Source organism: Rana temporaria, chromosome 3, assembly GCF_905171775.1.
Source record: "Rana temporaria chromosome 3, aRanTem1.1, whole genome shotgun sequence".
NCBI lineage: Eukaryota > Metazoa > Chordata > Amphibia > Anura > Ranidae > Rana > Rana temporaria.
This window is the reverse complement of record NC_053491.1, coordinates 92915912-92942539: the sequence shown is the minus strand read 5'-3', so window position 1 is coordinate 92942539 and position 26628 is coordinate 92915912. Positions and strand designations below refer to the sequence as shown.

At 43.1% G+C, this 26628-nt stretch overlaps 1 protein-coding gene across 1 annotated transcript in view; it reads left to right on the top strand.

Annotated features, from left to right (window-relative positions):
• The window catches only part of CSPG4 (chondroitin sulfate proteoglycan 4), a 163866-nt gene extending 137480 nt beyond the window's left edge, over positions 1-26386 (top strand). Inside the window, exons 6-10 of the mRNA XM_040342989.1 lie at positions 395-590; positions 11908-12039; positions 13590-13756; positions 13841-14024; positions 23106-26386. Of these exons, the coding sequence (XP_040198923.1) occupies positions 395-590; positions 11908-12039; positions 13590-13756; positions 13841-14024; positions 23106-25348 (2922 nt within the window). The 3' untranslated portion in view covers positions 25349-26386. The remainder of the gene's footprint in view (positions 1-394; positions 591-11907; positions 12040-13589; positions 13757-13840; positions 14025-23105) is intronic.
• The last annotated feature ends 242 nt before the right edge of the window (positions 26387-26628 follow it).

Here is a 26628-nt window from a genome sequence, read left to right as displayed (position 1 = left end):
CCAAGTCAGAAGAAAGACGTGTCTCTCCGTCCCTCCCTCGTTTCCATCAATTATCCACCTGTTACACATCATGTAAGCCAGAACTGTAAACTGACCTGGGAATCTGAGCTTAGGGAGCCCAGGGTGACTTGATACAGGTGTGGGGAGGGACACACAGCATGTACTAATGGACTTTATATAGTGATCAGTACTGAGAGACAACAGGATAGGGCAGGAAAAATAGTCACGTTAAATACAGTTGTATTATGTTGGTTTATATTAAAGATACTACATATGTGTTTTATGCCCTATATGGAAAGTAACATCACAGTATAGTCTGTAGGTTTTTCAAGTACCAATTTATGATGTTCAGTTCATTTACATTGCCTTATTGTGACTTTCTCCATCACTCCAGATCTTGGAAGGTAATACTGATGTCATCCCCCCACATGCCCTGCAAAGTATGGATGAGGACTCGTCACCCGAAGAGCTGATTTATTCCTTCCTTCCACCATCCAATGGAGAATTGATTGTGAGGGGGTTCCCCGGGACCCTTTCTAGCTTCTCACAAAGGGATCTGGAACAAGGGATGGTACAATTCATACACAGAGGTGAGGAACAACTTTCAGAATTAAAATGTGTGCCTTGCAAATCTTTTAAATACTTGAATAAAGTGAACCTACAAATAAAGTAGTATTAAAACCTCAGCATGGTTTAGCTTAAAGCGGAGGTCCGCCCAAAAGTGGAAGCTCCACTTGTTTGCACCCTCCCCCTCCCTATTTTGCACATTTATGGGAGAGGGGGGAGCAGGTACCTGGTTTTGACAGGTACCCGCTCCCACTTCCTGATAAGATCGCTGCGCGGCTACAGTATCTACATAATTTTCAGCCCCTCCTCCTCTACCCGTTGCCTTCAGGGAAACACAGAGGTCCCAGAAGATGACTGACAGAAAGTGACTCGCGCATGTGCAGTAGGAAACAGGCTTTACTTCCTGTTTCCCTTACTACAGATGCTGGCGCCCGCACCCGAAGCCAATTGAGAAATCACTAGGGTTGCCGACATTGCAAGATCCCTGGACAGGTAAGTGTCCTTGTATTAAAAGTCAGCAGCTACATACATACATCTTCGGGCATAGCCAGAATATATAGATAAAGTTTCCCGGGATACCTGCACATCTCCAACAATTTTGAGAATTTGATGGAGATATTTTGAACATTTTATACGGTGTGTAATAACTTCTGTGTGTTATTTTAAACTGAATTAGTTTGTCTCGCAATGAGACTAATATCTGAAATGGAAATTGATATATCTCTCCCCAGTTTTCTACTGATATAATAACTTTTTTATAATAGTGACAGATCAGTTAGCGCTATGGCACTGAGGGCCATATTCTCATAGAAGTTACGATGGAGTATCTCAGGATACTCCATCGTATCTCCCTTTTTTGGCCCGTGTATCTATGCGACTGATTCTTAGAATCATTTTCGCATAGATACACTTAAGATCCGCCATCTGTAAGTCACTTACACTGGCGGATCTTAAATGTAATGACGCCGGCCGCCGCTAGATGGCATTTACGTGAAGGACTCATTTGCGTATGCAAATGATCCTTCTACGCCGATTCCCGAACGAGTTTGCGTCGCGTAACCGTCGCTAACGTCGTTTGCGTAAGCGGAAACTTACTCCTGCTATATGAGGAGTAAGTTTCCGCAAGTCTCACGTAGGCCATGTTACGGATGGCTTCGGGTCCGCGTCATGTTTTTTCGTTGGGTACGTCGTTTCCGTAAGTCGTTCTTGAATACGACTTTACGTCAATGACGGACACGTCGGCGTCATTGACGTTTTCCGCCGAGAACTGGAGCATGCGCAGTTCATTAGAATCGGGGGCGCGCTTAATTTGAATACAAGCCGCCCCCTTGGAGATCCGCCAGGCTACGCCGGGGCATTTACACTCCGCCGTCGCAACTTACGGAGCAAGTGTTTGGGGAATACAACACTTGCTCCTGTAAGTTGGGACAGCGGAGTGTAAGTGCCTTAAGCGCAGCCCGCGGATTTTTAGAGAGAATATAGGCCTGAGTGTCTATCAGCAGCTACTTTTACACATATACAACCTGGCTGATGGATCACAGAGTCTTGCAGCTGTGTATGAGCTTTCACTTTTATGAATGAATGATCAGAAAGGTCATAAATGATGCAGTGTATAACAAAGCCTGACACCACTGACCGTTCATTCATAAAACCGAACGATGATCGCACAGAGCTGCAGTGCTGTTTGGTCCATTGGCTGGGCTGTGTATGTGTGCAGCTGCTGATAGACACACAACACCGCAGGCTGTGTGATCTTTGTGAATTGCAGTGCTTGTCTCCACAGCGCACCCTGCTGCCAGAGACAGGGGCTGTCAATCACAAACTCATTTCCTTTTTAGCAGTGTTGTTGTATGGGGAGGGAAGACAATCCGACCACGTTGATTAGAAACTGGACTGGATTTGAGCTGGACCAAGTGCAAAAAGGACTTGGTTCCCTGAGGAGTTAACATTAAAAAAAATTCATTGATAGCTTTTCTTTAACCACTTCGTTACCGAGCCTGTTTTTCAGATTCAGTGTTTACGAGACTAAAACAGTTTTTTTTGCTAGAATATTACTTAAAACCCCCAAACATTATATATATATATTTTTTTTTTCTAACACCCTAGAGAATAAAATGGCAGTCATTGCAATACTTTTTGTCACACCGTATTTGCGCAGCGGTCTTACAAGCGCACTTTTTTTGGAAAAAATTCACTTTTTTAAATTAAAAAATAACACAACAATAAATTTGGCCCAATTTTTTTATATATTGTGAAAGATAATGTTACGCCGAGTAAAATGATACCCAACATGTCACGCTTAAAAATTGCGCCCGCTCGTGGCATGGCGTCAAACTTTTACCCTTAAAAATCTTGATAGGCGACGTTTAAAAAATTCTACAGGCTGCATTTTTTGAGTTACAGAGTAGGCTAAAATTATTGCTCTCGCTCTAACGATCGCGGCGATATCTCACTTGTGTGGTTTGAATACCGTTTTCATATGTCGGCGCTACTCGCGTATACGTTTGCTTCTACGCGCGAGCTCGTCGGGACGGGGCGCTTTAAAAAAATTTTCGCATTTATTTTTAATTATTTTACAATTTTTAACACTGAAATAAAAAAAAATAAAAAAATTATCACTTTTATTCCTATTACAAGGAATGTAAACATCCCTTGTAATAGAAAAAAGCATGACAGGTCCTCTTAAATATGAGATCTGGGGTCAAAAAGACCTCAGATCTCATATTTGGGCTTAAATGCAAAATAAAAAAAAAATTGGAAATGTCATTTTTTCAAATGACAAAAAAAAAAAATGTCTCTTTAAGAGGCTGGGCGGGACTGACGTTTTGACGTCACTTCCGCCCAGCAGAGCTATGGGGGACGGGCGAAGGAGATTTTTCCTTCAGTCTCGTCCCCGCTCAGCTGCCGGATGGTCGCGATCCCCTCCGCCGCTACCGACGGCTCCGGTAAGCGGCGGAGGGGCCCCTCTCCCGCCACCGATAACGGCGATCTCGCGGCGAATTCGCCGCGGAGACCGCCGTTATCGTGTACAGGACCGTCGGCACTAAAGATGGATACCTCAGTTGTGGCAGCAGCTGCTGCCGTTACTGAGATACCCATCTTTAAAAACAGGACGTCATTTGACTATGGGCCAGTAACCAAGTGGTTAAAAAAGGAACATAGGCAAGGATTAAGCTGTTTTTTAGCTGCTCTAAAACCATTTTTGACATAAAGGGACACTTTTGGTTGCTATGGACAATCTACAGTTTGCAGGCAAAAAGAACCGTTTTTATTATATAAAAGTACATGTAGGGCACTGGGCAGACCACTAGGGACAAGGGGGGGTGTATTTTTTACATACAGTACTGTAATCTATAAGATTACAGTATACTGTATGTAAGGTGTTTGTTTACCTTTTTGAATTTGGGGCTGTTCTCCGGTCCCGTGCGTCGTAACGTCGCAGGGAACGGAGATCGGCGGCACACAGAGGCACTGTGTGAATCGAGCGAGGTCCCGCTCGCTCACACAGCGCGGTGGCATCGCTGGATCCAGGGACAAGGCAAGTAAACCAAGCCTGTGGATCCAGCGAGGCGAGCCCGAGTCTGACTCGGGATTACCGATCGTAGCCAAAAAATCTCACCCCGAGTCGGACTCGGGAATACCGCCAGGGGGGTTAATCCCATCGAGAACTTGTGGTCAATTCTCAAGAGGTGGGTAAACACAAATTCTGACAAACTCCAAGTATTAATTAGGCAAGAACGGGCTTCCATTTGTCAGAAGTTACTGTATTTATTGGCGTATAATACTCACTTTTTTCCCCTGAAAATAGAGGGTAAACTGTGCCTGCGTGTTATACTCAGGGGGCTGTGGAACGTTTTTTTCCTGAAACTTCCCTCTTAAAGTTAAGCCTCGTACACACGATCAGTCCATCCGATGAGAACAGTCTGATGGACCGTTGTCGTCGGTTAACCGATAAAGCTGACTGATGGTCAGTTGTGCCTACACACCATCGGTTAAAAAAACGATCGTGTCAGAATGCGGTGACGTAAAACACAACGACGTGCTGAAAAAAGCGAAGTTCAATGCTTCCAAGCATGCGTCGACTTGATTCTGAGCATGCGTGGATTTTTAAACGATGGTTGTGCCTACTAACGATCGTTCCATCGGTTAAATTTAAAACAAGATTGCTTTTTTTTAACCTATGGATAAATAACCTATGCGGCCCACACACGATCGGTTTGGTACGATGAAAACGGTCCATCAGACCGCTGTCCTCTGGTTAACCTATCGTGTGTACGAGGCCTATGTGTGCGTGTTATACGCCAATAAATACGGTAATTGACAGCATGCCAGGTCGAATTGCAGAGGTCTTGAAAAAGAAGGGTCAACACTGCAAATATTATTGACTCTTTGCATAAACTTAATGTAATTGTCAATAAAAGCCTTTGACACTTATGAAATGCTTGTAATTATACTTCGGTATACCATAGTAACCTCTGACAAAAAGATCTAAAAACACTGAAACAGCCGACTTTGTGAAGATTAATATTTGTGTCATTCTTAACACTTTTGGCCACAGCTGTAGAATCTTCAATTAGCATTGATTTCATTTGATTTTTATCATTTGGCTTACACAAACTACTCAATAACTTTCAAGAAGCAAAAATAGTTTTTATTGTAAGACAAATAACTGTTTTAGTCAGTCTTAGAATGAATCATGTCTGGCAACAATTAAAGTCTCTTGGGGTAAAGTCTCGACCATCTGGATTCTTAAATTTTCGTCCTTTCCTCTTGGGAAAATTTCACTAGCCATGTCAAGTTGGATAGGGATCTTTGGTGGACAGCAATTTTCAATAATCCTCATAGATTCTCATCTGGATTGAAAGCTGGGCTTCGATTGGGGACCATTTTAAGACATTCAGATTTTGGTTTTAAACCAGTCCAGAGTATGTTTGGCTGTAGCTTAGAGTCATTGGGCCAGATCCACAAAGAAATTACCCTGGCGTATCTATTGATACGCCGCGTAATTTCAAAGTTCCCGCGTTGTATCTTTGTTTTGTATCCACAAAAACAAGATACGACGGAATGAGGGATCGATCCGACAGGCGTACGTCTTAGTACGCCGTCGGATCGTAGGTGTATATTTACGCTGGCCGCTAGGTGGCATTTCCGTCGAATTCAGCGTTGAGTATGCAAATTAGCTAGATAAGGCGATCCACGAACGTACGTCCGGCGCATTTTTTTTTACGTTGTTTGCGTTCGGCTTTTTCCGGCGTATAGTTACCCCTGCTATATGGTGGCGTACTCAATGTTAAGTATGAACGTCGTTCCCGCGTCGAAATTTGAATTTTTTGAATGTTTGCGTAATTCGTTCGCGAATAGGGATTTGTGTAGAATGACGTCACCGTCGTAAGCATTTGCTTGTTCCGGTTTAATTTCGAGCATGCGCACTGGGATACCCCCACGGACGGCGAATGCACCGTTCCAAAAAAAAACATTGTTTACGTCAGGTCACGACGTATTTACATAAAACACGCCCCCATCACATCGCTTTGAATTGCGCACCCTTACGCCGCCAAAGATACACTATACCGCCGTAACTTACGGCGCGCATTCTTTGAGGATTCAAAAAAAATAAGTACGTTACGGCGGCGTAGTGTATCTTAGATACGTTACGCCCGACGGAATTATGCGCCGATGTACGTAGATCTGCCCCATTATCTTTCTTGAAGGGGAGGTATCTTCCAGACTAAAACTGGCTTGATTCTAGAACTGCCCTGAATTTAGCATCATCTATCTTACCCACTATCCTGAACAGTTTTCCAGTCCCTGCCAATAAAAGCATTCCCTTTAACATGATACTACCACCACCAGGCTTTACTTTGGGGTCAGTGTTCCCAGCATTAGGAGCAGAGTTGGCTTTTGGCACACAAAGCATTTTACACTAAGACCAAGAAGTTTCGTTTTGGTCTCATCAGACCGGAATTGCCTTTCTTATGTATGCTGGGTCTCTCACATGTCACTAGGAAAAATGCAAATGCTAATGAAATAGGGTTTTTCAGCAATAGTTTCTTCTTGTCATTTTTCATAAAGCACAGCTTTGTGGACTGTCTAAGTTATAATTGTCCCATTGACAGTTTTTCAGCTGTGGAACCCTGCAGCTTAACTGGAGTTACTGTAGATTTTCTTGTCTGGTTCTCTAATTTATTACAGGCATTTATATGGTGCTGGCACTTTTACGCGATGCATTACATACTTATACATTCACATTAATCCTCACCCATATCACATGCATACACACACATATGGTGGGGTAAGTTTTGACAGAAGCCAATTAACTTACCAGTATGTGTTTTGGCATGGGGGGAGAGAACATGACCACTCAAGATACCCCACATAAGCGCAGTGAGAACATGCAAACTCAATACAGACAGTGTCCTGGCTCAGATTCAAACCGAGGAACTCAGTGCTGCAAAGCAGATGTGCTAATCACTAAGCTGAATAATTTCTTTCTTACCCCGTCCCTGAGTGAAAGGCCTGATCTAGGCTAAGTTGCAGTTGTGCCATATTTATTTTGTTTCAGAAATGGATTTAACACTGCTCCGGTAATTATCTAGAAATGTACATTAGATTTGCTAGATAGTTCTTTCATATGTCTTATGCCGTGTACACACGATCGGAATTTCCGACAAGAAAACCGAGGATTTTTCTCCGACGGAATGTTGGCTCAAACTTATGTTGCATACACACGGTCACACAAATGTTGTCAGAAATTCCGACCATTAAGAACGTGGTGACGTACAACACTACGACGAGCCAAGATTGATGATTCCGAGTGTGCGTAGGATTGATTCCGAGCATGCGTCGGAATTGCATATAGATGAAAATTTGAGAACCAGCTCTCAAATTTTTGCTGTCGGAAATTCCGACAGAAAAAGTCCGATGGGGCCTACACACAGTCGGAATTTCCGACCAAAAACTCTCATCGAACTTTTCTTGTCGGAAATTCCGATCGTGTGTACTTGGCATATGGGTTTAGATAGGTCTTCATGACGATGCAAGTTTAGATACATTCTATCAGATGATTTATGTTTTTTTTGTTGTTTTTTTTCAAAATCATAGGACACTAATTGTTCACATGTGACTTCATTGAACTAATTATGGGAATTCTGAAATCACCCGGTTGCACCAGAGCTTATTTCTAAGTTTAAATGCCAAGGGGTTGTTAATAATTTGGAAATCTAGGTAACTGTTTTCACTTCAACATTATGGACTACTGTGTAGAGCTCTCACGTAAAATCCCAATTTAAGGACCGCCTCCTGCACATATACGTCGGCAGAATGGCACGGCTGGGCACAGGCACGTACAGGTAGGCCGCCTTTAGAAGCCCAGTCGTGGGTTGCGCGCGTAAGCGACCCGGTCCGAAGCTCCGTGACCGTGGCCACGGGATCCGCGGGCCCGATAGCCGCCGGTGTCCCGCGATCGGTCACAGGAGCTGAAGAACGGGGAGAGGTGTGTATAAACACACCTTCCCCGTTCTTCACTGTGGCACTGTCATTGATCGTCTGTTCCCTGATATAGGGAAAGACGATCAATGACGTCACATGTCCAACCCCACCCCCTACAGTTAGAAACACATATGAGGTCACACCTAACCCCTACAGCGCCCCCTAGTGGTTAACTCCTAAACTGCCATTGTCATTTTCACAGTAATCAATGCATTTTTATAGCACTTTTTGCTGTGAAAATGACAATGGTCCCAAAAATGTGTAAAAATTGTCCGATGTGTCCGCCATAATGTCGCAGTCACGAAAAAAATCGATGATCGTGATTAGTAGTAAAAAAAAGTATTAATAAAAATGCCATAAAACTATCCCCTATTTTGTAAACGCTATACATTTTGCGCAAACCAATCGTTAAACGCTTATTGCGATTTTTTTTACCAAGGATAGAAGAATACGTATCGGCCTAAACTGAGGGAAAAAAAATTATATCTTTTTTGGGGGATATTTATTATAGCAAAAAGTAAAAAATATTGCATTTTTTTCAAAATTGTCGCTCTATTTTTGTTTATAGCGCAAAAAATAAAAACGCAGAGGTGATCAAATACCACCAAAAGAAAGCTCTATTTGTGGAAAAAAAAAAGGATGCCAATTTTGTTTGGGAGCCACGTCGCACGACCGCGCAATTGTCAGTTAAAGCGACGCAGTGCTGAATCGCAAAAAGGGGCAAGGTCCTTAACCTGCATATTGGTCTGGGTCTTGTATTTTAAAGTAATACAAAATGTGGAGAAGTCCAGCAGGAATAGACATGTATGCAAAGCACTGTAAGTGCTAGCAGACACTCTAACATTACCAAGCCTATATCATAAAAATACTTTCCTCCTGTACTTCCCTAAACCCTCCTGATTCTGAAATTATTTGGGTGTTGAGTAGATGACGTATTGCAAAGGGTTTCCTGAAATGTAAGGAGATTAAACATGTGTGATTAGAATGTCAGGGGATCAAAAAAGTAGAGTGTTTTATCTGCTTTATGGACTGCAAATTGGTACTGGTCAAGTGTGTGAACAGGAATAGGAGTGGATGCTTAGGTAGGCTAGCCAGGAGGTGATAACAGTTAAAAGTAATGAGCAAAAAAGATAATGTTATGACAGCAGAGACTTCCTCTTGGCATGATTGGATGTATACACAAGTTATGGTGTGAAGATTCTTTACTCCTTTAGTAAATTAGCCCAATTGTGTGTGGATGGCTGGGCTTGAGCAGATTTAGGTACAGGGTGGGTGGAAAGTGTGAAAAGAACAGTGTAGCGCTACCCCCACAGGAGCCGCTGGTTGTTTGTGGGATTGGCGTATTGAGTTACCTTGCAGGGTGTCTAGGGGTGATACTAGTGAGTTGAGGCAATGAGCGAAGATCCAGTCATCAATTGGGTTTTCTTCAATGCTTTATTCCAAGGCCCAACATGGCCAACATCAACATAAGACAAGATAGGAAAGGTTGATGAAGCATGAGAACAGCTTTAGTATCAGGCCTTGGATATGAAAAGAGCAGTCCTGCTCTTAGTAATAATAAGATCAGTTCGTCGCCACTCTAGCCAGAGTGGGTAAAGTGCCCCCGGACAGACTTCTGCCACAAGCCTGGCAGCCAAAGTGTCACTTGTAAATCGCTGGGAGGAACAGACCTCTGCCACAGGCCTGACTCTGGACCTCTGCCACAGGCCTAGCGATTTAGGCCCTGTACACACGAGCGGATATCCGATGAAAACGGTCCACCGGACCGTTTCCCTCGGACATTTCTGCTCCGGATTTTGATCTGATGGCTGTACACACCATCAGATCAAAATCCCAGCGGAAAACATACGCGGTGACGTGGCCGCGCCGTTGACGCGGCGACGTGCGCGACCCTGGAAGGTAAATACTTCCACGCATGCATTGAATCACTTCGACGCATGCGAGGGATGGGGATCGGTCGGACTTATCCGGTGAGTCTGTACAGACGACCGGATAAGTCAGACGGACAGGTTTCCAGCGGATAGATTTCTTAGCATGCTAAGAAATTTTTATCCGCTTGAAAACGGTCGGCTGGACAAATGTCCGCCGAAAAATGTCCGCTAGGCCGTACACACGACCGGATTTGTCTGCTGGAACTGATCCGCGGATAAATCCCAGCGGACAGATCCGGTCGTATGTATGGGGCCTTAGGGTGCAATAATTGAATTGAGCAAATCCTCCCAGTAAATTCAGTTAAGGTCACCGGTTGACAGCTGCAATATACCTGTCAGTGCCGTGGTGACCAGATCCCCGATGGTTCATTCAGGCCTCCTGGATAACCTCTCTCTGGGTTCTCCCTTATCCGATTCCCCACCGCACAGCTCTCAGCTTAGGATCCTCTTAGCAAAGGTTGGGACCCAGCAAGTGGCTGGGGCCCCTTTTCCGCATCAGGATGGAGCTCCGCATGGCACGCAACTCCGGCCAGGTAGGCCATGGTGGCGGGGTCCATGGATGCATGCATCCTGAAGGTGGATGCCGCACCTGGAACTCGGACCCCGCGAAAAAGGACCTAGAATCAATGGCGTGAATGTCAGAGTATGGGTTTTAAAGTGGAAATCTAAGTACATTTTTTACAGTGCTCTGTTCCCCCGGGGAACAAAGTGGATGCAATACTTTGCCCTATGTTCCTACATGATTTGTAAGCCTAGCCACAATATCTGAGAGATCACCCCCTTCCTCCACAGCTGTCCAACAGCATATCTAGCATGGATAACCTTGCTGGGTGTTTAGTGTGCTCCTGCCCCTTTAAGGAGGGCTGGGCTACCTCCAGTCACCTGCCCCTTATCTATCCATCAGCATACATGTGCTTCCACTGAGGAGACTTTCAATTTTATAGTTAGGACTGCAGTACACAGAGAGCCTTGACGGGGCCTGCAGCTTACACATGTATTTGCAAATGCGTGCAACTAAACCTCTGTTTTTAACGCATACTGTTAGACAGGGGAATTTGGTTGGTTGCTGATTGGTTGGCAAGTTTGAGCTTGGATATTCTGTGTTATTTTTGTATGTATATGCGCCTTTTCCAGTGCTCCTTACTGTATAGACCAGTCATAGGTAGGCATAGGCGTGCGCACAGGGTGTGCCAGGTGTGCCCAGGCACACCCTAATCATCCTATGCAGCACAGATTCCCCCCACTGCCCTCCACTCCCGACGCGCCTCCAACTTCCCTCCTCTCCTTTCCCGTCGGCTATTGCTGCAGAGATGTTTTAGGATGAGTGGGGGAAGGGACCGTTAAATATGTAATTTACCGGCCCCTTACCTTTCTAAATGAACATTGCGAGTTATCGTATTGTGAGTTTGAGCTTTGGGGTGCACACCCTAATGCAATAGGCTGCGCACACCTATGTAGGTAGGGACAGTGGCATTTGTTTTTAGCAAGGATAACCTGTCAAACACTTGCCTGAGACCTGTGGCAGCAAGAGGGATGCAGAGAGAGGGGGAGCATAGGCTTCTGATCCCTATGCATTCCTCTTGCTGCCACTTGTCACGAGCAAGTGCTTGGAGCTGAGACAAGTGCCAGTTATCAAGCAGCCATCTGATTACTAGCTACATAATCGGACAGCCGCCTGGGGAAGGGGGTAGACCTGTCAGACTTTGTAGCTAGTTTTACAAAGTGCTTCAGATTATGGAAAAAAGTACTTTATGTTTTCTGAACACTGAACAAAAAATTGAAGTGAGAGGTATTTAAGGTTCAGATTTATTGTGGTTAAAGGCCAAGGACATGCACATGAGCAAACTGAATAAAGAAACAGACGGTTATGAAATACATTTTGGAGCAAAGGAGTAACTATTATTTTTTTCATTTCACACAGGAGAATTGGATGGCGGATTCTTCTTCAAGGTATCTGATGGAGAGAATGAATCAGAGCAACACTTTTTCCACATTCAAGCAATACCAATTACAATCCACATGCAGACAATGCAGAACCTTATACTATGCCCTCGTAAGTGGTAATTTCATTCTCTAAATAGTGAGAACTCATGATAAATGTCAGGCAACACTTGCCCTAAACACTGGGCCGGATTCAAGAAGCAATTGCGCCTGTGTAACCATAGGTTACACAGCGCAATTGCTTACTTGCCCCGGCGTAACGAGTGCTCCTGATTCAGGAACCTCGTTACACCAACTGCAGCCTAAGATCTGCGCGGCATAAGGCTCTTATGCCCGCATATCTTAGGCTGCATTCTTGCGGTGGACGCTAGGTGGCATTCACGTTGTGCTCAGTGTATAGTATGCAAATTGCATACTAACACCGATTTACAACGTTGCGCAAGCCCTGCGTACGCAATTTACATCGTTTACATACGGCGGTTTTCGCGCAAGGCTGCCCCTGTTATTCCCGCGTACGCAATTTACATCGTTTACATACGGCGGTTTTCGCGCAAGGCTGCCCCTGCTATTCCCGCGTCGCGAAATTTGACGCCATTCACGTTCACTTTGAAGCAAATGACGTCCTTGCGACGTCATTTGCCGCAATGCACGTCGGGAAAGTTTCCAGACGGAGCATGCGCTCTACGATCGGCCCAGGAACGCGCCTAATTTAAATGATTCCCACCCCCTACGGGATCATTTAAATTGCGTGCTCTAGCGCCGGGCATTTTGCCGGCGCACCCACGCAATTCACGGAGCTTCTGCTCCGTGAATCAAGGGCAGCGGAGCAAATTTGCGGGGGCGCAGGGCAAAAACATTGCCCTGCGCCTCCGTAAATAATGCGCAAATCTCTTTGAATCCGGCCCACTGTTAGGTAGATTCAGAAAGAGTTAGGCCGGCTTATCTACAGATAAGCCGACCTAACTCTGAATCTGCACCGACCTATGTTTAAGCGTATTCTCTAACAGAGATACGCTTAAAATATCTAAGATACGACGGCTTGCGCCGTTGTATCTTAGATTGCATTTTTTCTGATGGCCGCTAGGTGGCGCTTCCATTGCGGCCGGCGTAGATTATGTAAATGAGGGGATACGCCGATTCACGAACGAACGCCAGGCCGACGCAGTACTGTTACGCCGTTTACGTAAGAGATAGGCCGCGTAAAGTTAGTGCTAGGCTCTAGTGGAATAGTAATGTTAAGTATGGCCGCCGTTCCCGCCGCGAAATACAACATTTTTACGCCGTTTGCGTAAGTCGTCCGCGAATCGGGATTTACGTAGTTTACGTCCACGTCGAAATCAATAGGCCAGTACGGCGTACTTAGCCGCAATGCACACTGGGAAATGTAGTCGCCCGCCGCATGCGCAGTGACAAAAAACGTCAAAAACGTGAGGTCAAGCCTCATTACCATGAAACACGCCCCCCCCCCCCCCCCCAACCCATTTGAATTAGGCGCCCTTACGCCCGCTCGTTTTAGGCTACGCCGCCGTAAATTAGCAGGTAAGTATATTGAGAATCATTACTAGCCTAGCTAATTTACGGCGGTGTAGCCTAAACAGGCTACGCTACGCCGCCGTAACTTTCAGCCATTGTACCTGAATCTACCTATGTCTCTTCTGCCAGGATCACTGCAACAGATCACCAACCAGCACCTGAGCGCAGTGACCAATGATGGAAAGAGCACACAGCCTGTTCTGACATATCACATTGAAGATGTTCCACAGATTGGCCAAATCAAACATCAAGAAAATCTTGAAGGGCCAGCCGTGACTAACTTCACCCAGTCAGATGTGAGTCCTTGCATGTTCTCCAAAATGAATCAACACATTCCTTTCTGTTTCCAAGATTTGCAGCATGTTTTCTTTTATTTACAGGTAGATGAAGGTTTAATATATTACCAGCATGTGACCAGTCCATCCCCATTCTGGATTACCCAGGATTACTTTTCATTCCATGTGCAGTCTCCGCAGGCCATATCCCAGAGATATATCCTAAATGTGACAGTGACATTCCAGGGTCCATGTCCTCAACTGCACACAAAGCTCTGGAAAAACACAGGTAAGACATACACAGGTGCACATTCCAGGGCAAGTCTCTATCATATGTCCAGTCATATTTACAAATGATCTTTTAAAATTTAATTGGGGTTAACTTTATAAACATTGCAGATAAAGGTTCAGTTTATTAGTTCTTAGCACTGGTAGTTTTCAGCGGGTTCATGGTGCTAACAACTAACATGTATGAACCCAATTAACTCTATTATGCAATCTACTGGTCCTCACAACACTAACCTGACCCAAACACCTAAACTAACCCCCACTTAAACCTTAAAGAGGTTGTAAAGGTAAAACATTTTTTCCCTAAATAGATTCCTTTACCTTAGTGCAGTTCTCCTTCACTTACCTCATCCTTCCATTTTGCTTTTAAATGTCCTTATTTCTTCTGAGAAATCCTCACTTCCTGTTCTTCTGTCTGTAACTACACGCCGTAATGCAAGGCTTTCTCCCTGGTGTGGAGAATCCTCTTCAGCTTCTAACTTCAGCTTGTTTATTTAAGCTTTGACAATAAAACCTGGAAGCTGATTGGTTTCGATGCAGAGCTGCACCAGATGTCGCACTCTCCAGCTTTAGTGAATAAACCCTCATTGTTTATGTGGCTAGAGCCACGTGCAGGCAGCCTATGTAACTATAGGGATGCAGTGGTTGTATGGACACAGCCACTCGCCCTAATTTTGGAGAAATGCATGGACAGGCAAGCGGCTCCAAATGCACACTGTCTGCCTTCAAGGCTGCTCACCCCGTCCAATCAGGATGAGTGTCTGTGTCTGTACATCTTCTTCATTCCCATAGAGTTACATACAGGGGTCAAGTCCTGGGGAAAAAAGTGTGGGAACTCCCCCATCCACTCCCCCACCAAAATAAAAAAAAAATGATACGCTCATATGCATAATTACTAAACCGCATGTTTTTTCTAAAGCAAGTTCTTTCTAAATCCCGCGATAACTCGCGGCAGACCTCCGCAATGTCTCCTGGGAACAATGACAAAAGCTCCCAGGAGACATTGCGGCATCGAGGAAGTGACGGAATACTCGAACACTACCTGATGAATCCATATACAGGAAGCGGCCAGTAACATAAAGAATGACTAATGCCGCGTACACACCATCACTTTATGTGATGAAAAAAAACGACATTTTTAAAAACGTCAATTTAAATGACCGTGTGTGGGGGAAAACGTTGTTTTATGTCTTGTGAAAAAGGAAAAAAAATTGAAGCATGCTTCAATTTTTTGTGTCGTTTTTCAAAACGTTTTTTGTTTCACAAAAATTGACCGTGTGTAGCAAAATCGACGTTTAAAACAACGTTTTTAAACCCGAGCATGCCCAGAAGCTAGTTATGAAGCGAGCTTCAATGGAAAAAAGTGGTGAACGTAACCTCGCTTTGCTAGAGCATTGTGAAAAAACGATGGTGTGTAGGCAACGTCGTTTTTATAAATTTAAGTTTCAAAAACTTCGTTTTTTACTTCACAGAAAATGTCGTTTTTTTTCCATCACATAAAGTGATGGTGTGTACGCTGCAAAAGGTTCGCCTGACAGTGACTCGAGCTGGGCATCGCCGCTTAGTCAAGGATTGGCTCGGGCGGCTCGGCTGCTCTAGTCCTGCAAAGGGAACTGCGTTCCTGCTGTGAAAAAAGTGCAGGAACTCTGTTCCCACACGTTCCCGCAGGACTTGAGCCCTGGTTACATAGCCTGCCAGAGCGCAGCTCCCTGGGGGCTCTGACTGTATAAACGAATGGCCAACTTCTGCTGTACGGGCCACAGTGTTTGTGTTACAGGAGGCATTCATGTTCTCAGCCTACATGCAAAAGATAAACTGGTGTTTTCTTATACCCTTTATAGATTAAATAGCTAATTTAGTGGTTCCAGAGGTATAAGAATAGCTTGGCTTGTCAAAGCACAGAAATTAGCTAATTTGGCGGATAAAATATTTACCCCAATGATCACTATAATAAAATCTAATTTCACAGTAATGGGTTTGGAATACTATAGGGTTCTCTTCTGGATGCTCTGCAGCCACTGCGGGTGATCATTGTTGAAAGTTTACTACAGTACAGTAATGTGTCAATAAAAAAAGTCTGTTCAATTTTATAACCCTGGAAAGATAATAAATATGTAGTGGGGCTGGCTAAGCTCTTATAAACACTGAAACTTTTTGAGATTCCAGACCATTTTCAAGCTCAGCAGTTTGCTAGATAGATACCTACATTACATAGATTATCGATCCGTATAGGTTGTTATTCTAATCCCTAAAGTGACACCAATCACTAATTTAAAAAAAAAAAAACATTTATACAAGTATGCATTCTTTTAAAGGGATTTTAAGGTTCATGTTTTTTCACCTTAATGAATTCTATGCATTAAGGTAAAAAAACATCTTTTTTTTCCCAGCCCCCCTGTTTACTTACCTGAGCCCTCATGCACACGCAGGCTTCTCGACCAGGCTTTTCGGCTCTTCTTGGCTCATTCATTGGATGATTGATAGCAGCGCAGCCATTGGCTCCCACCGCTGTCAATAAAATCAATGATGAGACGCACCGGGGGCGAAGTGATACAGTTGGCGGTTATAGCCGCCGGCTGTATCACTGTATCACGGAAGCGCGCCCACAAGCTAACTCCCTTTCGGGGAGCTCTTCCCAGAACGGGGGTTAGCTGATGCGCAGGATCCTCTGCTTCTTGCCGCCGGAAATTCAAACTATAGCCCTAATCAAAAGTGGGAATGGGTCCTTAGTTTGAATTGCCCAGCTTAGTTTTTTTATTTTATCCAGAAAAAATTCTTTATTTGAATACATACGGTCCAAAAATCAACAATAGCCCTTATTTGCCATATACAAAGTCCAACAGTCATATGAAACATTACCTATTCGTAACAGTCACAATGATCATGAAGCACATATCCATATAACACCCTACGATGCAGCAGAAGTGGCAGTAAGCAGAGACCAACATCATGGAAATGTGGTTTTAAAGGCTCAAGTGAGAATGAGGCATAGCTCTATATGCCTCCCCCATCTATCTGTGAATATTCAACCGTATTCACTCCTCAGGTGGCAATAGTGATATGCTGATAAAACTATGGTAGAAAATCTGTCAGGTTGGCATGATTAAAATCACCAACAATCACATAAAGAGCCTCTGGGTGCCTTTTTTAAAGTAAACAGATGTTATCATAAAGCTGATTTGGTGCATCATTTGCCTTAGCACATCAAAATGAAGACTAATGTAAACTCCCACAGAAAATAATGCTTCCGACATTCCACTATTAGATATTCTACTATCTCAGAGCAGTGACTACCAACCAGGGATCAGTTTGTGCACCAACTTCTGTTAATGTACCGTATTTGCCGGCGTATAAGGCGACCGGGCGTATAAGACGACCCCCTAATTTTACTGTTTTGTAAAGATTTTTTGCCTGTATTAACCGTATAAGACGACCCCTATTCCGATGCTTCATATTTCTTTCTTCTGGAGCCATATTCTTCTTCATTCTTGCTGGAGCTGAAGCCAATCACGGCGAGCGATGTATTCTACTAATGAATACAAAGCCTGCTTGGATTGGCAGAGCCTGTAACATCATCAGCCCATGCTTCTCTGACTCTCAAAGCCAATCCGAGCAGGCTACTGTATGTAGGCACTCAGATTGGCAGAGGTTGTTACCCCAATCCCTCTGTATTCATTTGAATAGATCGCTCACCGGGATTGGCTAATCGGTATATACTGTATTTAGCCAAAGCTACATACAGTATTACCGCACATCCAGCAGGCATCCGAGCAGCTGACCCGGCGTATAAGTCGACCCCTGCTTTTTGGCCATTTTTTTTAAGTGTAAAAGGTAGTCTCATACGCCAGCAAATACAGTAAATACAGTCCAGTTCCTCACGATCTCCCTCACAAATGATTTTGATCTGCTTTGAAGAATAGCATCCCATCGAGTTGGAAAGTCACATTTGGCACGTTGTTATTTAGCCAAGTTTTCATCAGGAAAAAATGAACTTTTCACATCACAAACAGTTTCTCATCACCCAACAAACATTTTGTCTCAGTCGAATCAGATCCATTTTCTTATCCAGTGAATGAACAATGAACCGAAGGAGTGATGACGTAGCTGGGCTATTCACCTTAGTACTAAGCTTAGCAAACAAACCAGCACTTCTTCCACTTCCGTGCACACCACGTCTTCTTGCCTCTAAGCTGTTGTAGTCTGTTATGCCAGTCTATTACTAATGGGCCCTGTGTCTGCAGTCTCTGCAGTCTGCTAAGTACTGCTATAAGCACCGATGGAAACAAGGCAGGCAAATTATTATTCATGTGCAGAAGTTTGCCTGCACTGTACCTTCTTGGCCTAGTTTCACTGTTCATATTATCTACATCCTTTACAGCATAACCGAGTGCCGGGGAAGCCCCTACTCTGCTATGCACCACCATGACAGCAATGAGTAGTCACTTGGAGTGTTAGCAAAAGCAAAGGAGTTATCAAGACCATTCAGGAAATAGAAGAGAAAACAGCAATATTGTTGTATTATACCATAAGAGATAATAGGACACAAAAAGAGACTAGTATGTTAAAAAAGAGCAACAGTCTCCCCCAAAAAATTACAAATACTGTATCTGCTGACTTTTAATATTAGGACACTTAACCTGCCACTTGATCCAGCGCTGTACTCACCTGAGCCGATTCTTCAATTGGATTCGGGTATAGGCGCCAGCAGCTTGACAAAGGGAAACTGGCAGTGAAGCCTCGTGGCTTCACAGCCAGCTTCTAATTACTAGCTTCTAACTACATATGCGTGAGCCAAAACTGCGCTCTGTGTATGGTCCCGTGGTCTTCTGGGAGCTGTGGTGTGTCCCAGAGGGCTGCATGTGAAGGAGGGAGGGCCAAACACAGATTGCTGTGGTAACTAGGCCAGAAGTGGGGGAGTGGGTACCTGTCAAAATCTGCCCCCCCCCCAAAAGTGCCAAATGTAATGGAGGAATGGGGGGGGGGTGAGGAAGAGCCTTATGGGTAAAGTTCCACGTTAAGTCTCAAAATAACCCAAAGGCAGTGTTGAAGGGCTTTGTTTGTTTCAGAATTGCTTCCCTCCTCATACTAGTCTAAGGGAAGGCATAAAGCAGTTTAAAGCGGGGGTTCCGCGGGTTTTTTTTTTTTTTTTTTTTGGAATGTTTCATGCTGCTCTTACCTGGTTCAAATAAGCACCCGTGTCTCCCAGTTTTTCTGCCCGCAGCATTGCATTTGTCACGAAAAGGAGATGTTTTAAAATCCCGAGATGGACGTTTCCATCTTTGCTGTGGGCGCTGTGAAGCCCAGCAGCTTGTCCTTCCGGGATACGGTGAATGCTGACGTCCCAGCATTCACCGCTCTATCCCACGCATGTGCAGTGTTGACGGCGAGCCTCGCCGTCAACACTGCACTGTTGCCATCACAACGGCCGGCGTAGGTCACGTGACCCGCGAGATATCGCGGGATTTCAGCACAGCGCGTCTCCTGGGATTCTCCTCACTCACTCCCAGGAGACATAGCGCTGCTCCGGGGAAAATTGAATAATACACGCCCACTCCCGCGGGGAAACATTGATTGACGGGAGAGAAATGCTCGATTAACAAGGTAAGGACGGCAATTAGAAAAAAACTAAAAACGGATTAGGTATTATCAATGGGTGTTGTTTTAATTCAGCCAAACATGAAATTTAGGGTGAACCTCCGCTTTAAGCTGGTCAACTGTACCTGAATTTTGGAGGATCTCAAGAGCATCTCAAACTTATGTCAAAAGCACACAGCATTTGAAACCAGTCGACACAGGCCCATAGGAGCATTAAAAAAAAAATCCTCTTTCTTGGTCCATGCAAAAGAAAGCAACAGGGTTTATTTAATAAGTAGAATTGTTTTTTTTTACTTTCAAAGTAAATCTTCATTTAACTTTGTGAACGAGGTGAAACAAATTGAAAACACCCTTTGCAAACAATACTCAATCACGAGCAAGAAAGAAAAAAAAGATTTTTGCTGATCAATTCCCACTTCTTTCTTTTTCTTCTGATTTCAAGTTGCAACGGTACATTAAAAATGCTCTTGTTGATATACAGTATGTGCACATCAAGTTTGCATGCTTTAATCTTTGTAAAGTTCATAAACCAAATCTGCAAAAAAGAATTTTCACTTAGTACATGCTTAGAGATAAAGATGATGAGATGAAGCTGTGCCTACTTTAATCATTTGATTATGTGCCAGTAAAAATCCTGTTTTAAATTTATTTTTATTTTTTCACTTTGCAAACTAAAAATGTAATTTCAGAGCAAACATGTTCTACTCATTTTGTAAATTAGTTTCAGTGTGTACCTTTCACATTCCGCAGGGGGCTAAAGGTAAAAAAAATAGAATGACTTAAATAGCAGCAAAATGTATCCCTTTGGAGGTGCACTTTGATTGGCTAGTAATGGACAACATGTAAAAAATGGGGTTGGGACTTTATATGAGGCATGTGGTTTGGGTCACCACAGGCCTCCATCCCTGTAAGGATAAAATATGGACGGTTGGGACTTTAAATGAGATGCGATTAGCAATATGCGATTAAGTATAAATATATATATATAATGGCAAATGTAAAAATTCTTACCATAAAGACCAGGCTCAAAAATACCAAACCAAAGAAGCACAAAACCAAATTAGTCTGTCTAACTGTATGTAATTAAAACAGAGGTTCAGTTGCAGTCATTTGCAAATGTCTGGGAAGCTGCAGGCCACGTCACGGCACTCTGTGTAACTGCAGTCCTAACTGTGATTTTTAAGGCCTCCAAAGGAGGAACCCAGGTGTGCTAATTAATAGACAGGGAGCAGAAAGCAACATAGAACCGCCCCTATCTATGGTTGGTCTGGCAAATGAGAGCACTGAAAAAACAAAATACAAAAAACAGGGGTGAAACCAAAAACATGCCTACCAAACCAAAATACCACCAAACTGGGTGCGGACCACATCAAACTGGGTCGGCTAGTCAAAAAACGACAATGCATGAATTAACTTGTTGGTGGTAGATCTGTGGAGGCAATGTGTGACACTCCTGGAATCGCATCTCCATCCCTGGTTAATGTAAAAAATGGGGTTGGGACTTTATATGAGGCATGTGGTTTGGGTCACCACAGGCCTCCATCCCTGTAAGGATAAAATATGGACGGTTGGGACTTTAAATGAGATGCGATTAGCAATATGCGATTAAGTATAAATATATATATATAATGGCAAATGTAAAAATTCTTACCATAAAGACCAGGCTCAAAAATACCAAACCAAAGAAGCACAAAACCAAATTAGTCTGTCTAACTGTATGTAATTAAAACAGAGGTTCAGTTGCAGTCATTTGCAAATGTCTGGGAAGCTGCAGGCCACGTCACGGCACTCTGTGTAACTGCAGTCCTAACTGTGATTTTTAAGGCCTCCAAAGGAGGAACCCAGGTGTGCTAATTAATAGACAGGGAGCAGAAAGCAACATAGAACAGCCCCTATCTATGGTTGGTCTGGCAAATGAGAGCACTGAAAAAACAAAATACAAAAAACAGGGGTGAAACCAAAAACATGCCTACCAAACCAAAATACCACCAAACTGGGTGCGGACCACATCAAACTGGGTCGGCTAGTCAAAAAACGACAATGCATGAATTAACTTGTTGGTGGTAGATCTGTGGAGGCAATGTGTGACACTCCTGGAATCGCATCTCCATCCCTGGTTAATGTAAAAAATGGGGTTGGGACTTTATATGTAATGGACAACATAGGATTCTTTCTACCTCTACTTTGTTCTTGTATACATGATATTCTGTAGTACTTATAAATGCAGTTCTCAGCAGAAACACATGGAATGATATAAAATAAACCAGTGACTCTAAATCAGTCATGTCCAAAGTCTGGCCCGCGGGCCAGTTGTGGCCCGCGGACCAGTTTTATACGGCCCCCATCTGAGTTGGCATTTTGTCACCCTTGTGGCCCCCCAGGCTCCGAACAGAATAGGGACGAGCTGGGCTTTCCGGGAAAAAAAATGTTCTCTAATCCCCATGTAATCCAATCACTGACAAGCTGGGCCGTGTTGCTGGGGCTTGTTTAAAATGCCGCCGGGAAACTCACAGTGCGCGGTGCCAATAGCAGACACGCCTGTGTCTGTGCCAGTGCCTGTGATAGGCGGCGGTGAACGGCGGTGGTGATTGGCGGCAGTGATTGGCTGCGGCTTTTATCCCCGAGCGCCTCTCACTGACAAGCTGGGGTTCCAAACCCCGCCGGGAAGCTGACAGTGCGCGGTGCCAATAGCAGACACTGAGTCATGCCTGTGCATGTGCCAGTGCCTGTGATTGGCGGCGATGATTGGCTGCAGCGTGCGAGTTGATCCCTGCAGTGAAAGATGCTTGGGGATAAGATAAGTGTAATTAACACACACATGGAAAGAATATATTACATAACAATATATTTAGAAAACAAGCTCATCCTTGCCCTGATCTAAACCTGGGGGCAGATTGCAAGTGGGGGCCACAAAGAATCTAAAAAACACAAAAAAGAAAGTCAGGAAAAATGGTCGGCCCTCGAGCATGTCCACTTCATGAAATCTGGCCCTCTTTGAAAAAAGTTTGGACACCCCATGCTCTACATAAATCCTGTAACCAGGATATATTTCCAGTCTTTTGTCAAAGCTTTCATATTTTCTTAGTATTCAAACTACCACGTTAGAATTGATGCAGTATGATAGAGTTGCAATCTTGCAATGAAGAAGGGAATATCATGTTATCACTTAGACAAAAATAGGGAAATTCTAAAATCAGAGCTTGTAGAAAATGTACCAGTGAATTATTAAACTTTATATATTTATATTGCACCGAATCCTAAAATATGTCTCATTCATATATGATTTTAATCATCAAGAATGTGATCTAGACATTTCCATGACAACTGGATGTGCAGTCTAATAAAGCTTTTCTAGGCTACATCAAAGAAGTCTACATAGCAATACTGATTCAGGTCATGTCCAGGTGGAAATTATTTTATGTTTAAATGTTTGCTAAAAAGAAAAATAATAGAAGGCTTTAATTAATATATGTTTTTGTTTTTCCAGGTCTTGACAGTGTGCAAGGTGGTTCTTCCCCCATCACTTCCAACTCCCTTGATGCATCCAACCTCTTAGCGAACCAGAGTATCTCAAGACTTACTCATGACGTGATTTTCTTTGTTACGAATTTTCCTTCAGAAGGTCATCTCTCTGTACAGGGTGCCATACTCAGCCCACAGACTCCATATTTCTTACAGTCACATCTGGAGAATGGAACCTTAATCTACACCAATACCAAAGTAGGCAATCCTAATGACAGTTTCATCTTCAAAGCTCAACCGTATCCCAAATTCCAGTCTTACCATGAACTTAACCATAAGGAAACCATCTGGACAGTTACAGAGTCATTTAACATAACATTTACTAGTCTACCCACAGTACCTGACATTATGCTTCCACCAAAATCTAAATTATACCTAGCAGTGGGATCAAATGTTTCTCTTACTCCAGATTACATATCTGTAGATAAAGCTTTGGCTTCTTCTAATAATATACTTTATTCTATAGTGGAATCCCCCTTGGGCATATCAGTTGCAACAGGTGGGAACCAGTCTATTCCATTGTCAAAATTCACTCAACATGACCTTGACAGTTCAACACTTGTCCTTTTGGCTAACCTCACTGCGGTTTCAGGTGAAATCATATTCAATATTTCCACTGGACAACAAATTCTTATAGAAAAAATACCTGTAAAAGTACTCCCGGTATTTCAGGCCAATTTTGAAGTTAAACAGGCATCTGGCAGCACCAAGGTTACAAAGACACAAATGCAACCAATACCAGGAAGAAATACAGAAACATTTATCTATAAAGTCACAAGGAAGCCAAGTTATGGTGATGTTATGGTTGGCCAGGTACCAGTTACAGAGTTTAACGAGGAACAGGTAACCAAAAATGAAGTATTTTATACCTTTACCAGTTTCTTATCCAACCAAGATCAGTTTGAATACCTTGCAATTTCCGATGAGGGTGAAGAAGCTGTTGGAAAAGTAACAATAGAGGTTTCTCCAATGGTGAAGATCGGAAATAAACAACAATGGCCACGAGGCTGTACCATTAGACTGGGCACAGATGTAATTGATGCAAGTGAATTGGGTACACTAACAAAAAGCGTCCCTCAGTTCAAAGTTGTTCATCATCCAAGAGAAGGAAAGGTAGTTAGATTTCCTTTGGAAGGTGGCAAAGGAGAAGCAACCAGCACAAATGTATTTTCACAGCAAGAGCTAGAAAGTGGAGTTATAGGAGTGGAGTTAAGGGAAGATGACCAGAGTGGAACAGGCATAAGAGGGGACAGGCTTCATTTGGTACTCAGTGCTAGTCAAGTACCTCCAGCAAATGTTACTGTGAGGTTTAGTACTGTACCTTACAACTCATCCCACTCTTATAGTGCTACTCTGCTCAGGATAGCTGGAAATATAGAGACTTCTACAAATTTAGCAGCATCTACAACAGCCTTAACTTCCACAAGCATTACTACTACAAACAAGCAATCTCCAAATGTTGGGTCAACCATTCTTATAGAACCTATGACTAGTGAGTCAACCACAGAGTTATCAACCACAGAGTTATCAACCACAGAGTTATCAACCACAGAGTTATCAACCACAGAATTATCAACCACAGAATTATCAACCACAGAGTTATCAACCACAGAGTTATCAACCACAGAGTTATCAACCACAGAGTTATCAACCACAGAGTTATCAACCACAACAACATTTTCTTCTACTACTAGTTTGACTACAGCCAAGAATTTAGATCAAGTCACAACATCTTTAGTTACACCAGCCACTGTACCTACCACATATCCAGACATTTCCAAGAACAGTACTAACACTGTGACACAAGACTTTTGGATGTTAGAAGACCTAAGTACAAGCACTGCTCAAGATGTCTTCCTAAATATAACAAGTGTAAATGCATCCACATCACCAAACCCAGCTAGGGAAGGCACATTGCTTGGTTTTATGAATACTCATATGTATAGCACCATACTACCTATTTGTATAGTATTACTTCTTATTTTACTTGGACTTCTTATTTTAGCTTATTTTGTACGGAGAAAAAAAATGGGAAAACACCATGTCCAAAAAGCAGCAACTTCTGCCAAGACTGAAAATGGAGCTGCAGATCGGCAAACATTTCGTCCAACTGAACCAGAAAGAGATATCCCCCTTTGTGATGTTGGGGGGCACAGGGGCAATGGAGCTGGTGGAAATGGACAGCCAGGTAGTCAGTACTGGGTGTGACAACTGAAGGAAATCATTCCTAGGTTGGCATTAAACGCAGGAACTTTCCTCCCAACAGCACTCAGGATGGTGAATTTAAATTTTCCATGCTTGGCACTTTTCTATTTTTACAGAAGCAGTGCAGGTTGGGACTATTCTAAAAAGTAAGATGAGGATATCTTTGCCTTTACACTATGGTCAAGCTGTACTGGACGCAGCAAAATTCAATAGCTATTATCCTAGAAGCTGGGCTACGTAGAACGTTGACGGCTTCCTGGCATCTGGACAAGGAAATATGTGCATGGTTTCACAGTACTGTATTGTTCCAAGCGTATGTGTGAAATACTGGAGGCAGACTGAACAGTAAATATAAGTGGAATCCCTGTATGTTTCATAAAACACTCTGGTTGACCAGCCTCTGCAACAAAACTGATTATAGAATGTTTCATTCAAAAGACCAACCCAGCTACAAGTTGGAATTCTAATTTTATTTAGACTGTACAAAATTGCTCGCTAAATATTTGGTCCAAAGCTTGTAGCTGTATTGCTTTCTTGTAATTTTGTTATGAAACTGTTATTGCTAATGTGCTGTGTAGGGGGTAAGCCATGTTTATATATATATATATATATATATACCGATCTAATATCACAGTTCATAGGCACACTTAAATGTTCTTGTTTAACCTTTGAAATTTGACTTGGGAATAAGCACAGCACTTGACATCATAAAAAGAAGCTTTAGAAAGTCTAAACTGAACGACTGTTCATTTTAAGAATAAAAGGTACAAATCCAGAATTGTTGGCTGATATAGAGAGCTGAATTCCTAAGTATTTACTGAAAAAAATCCATGATATCATGACAGAAATATTCAGAAAATCGCTCTGATGCAAACTGCAGCTCATGATTGGTGACTTCCAAAATCTGCAGTCTGAAGAAACCTGTACCAATAATATTCCATCCACCCGCCATAGTAATATCTCATAACTGCCATTTCCCCAGATGTCAGTTTTGGATGTCTTTTGAGCATATCATTCTCAGGTATAAAATATCAAATAAATTAAAAAAGAAAAGAAAAGAAAGGGCCATAATCACCCAAACTAGTATGCTCAGAATTAGATGGGATTTTGGGAAGCTAAACTACCTCAGTATAAATACTGCCACAGATTGTTGAAGGGATGAAATATTTTAATATTTTTTTTTATTGTTAATCTGATGCTATAAAGTATCATGCCGCATACACACCATCACTTTATGTGATGAAAAAAAATGTAATTTTCTGTGAAGTAAAAAACGACGTTTT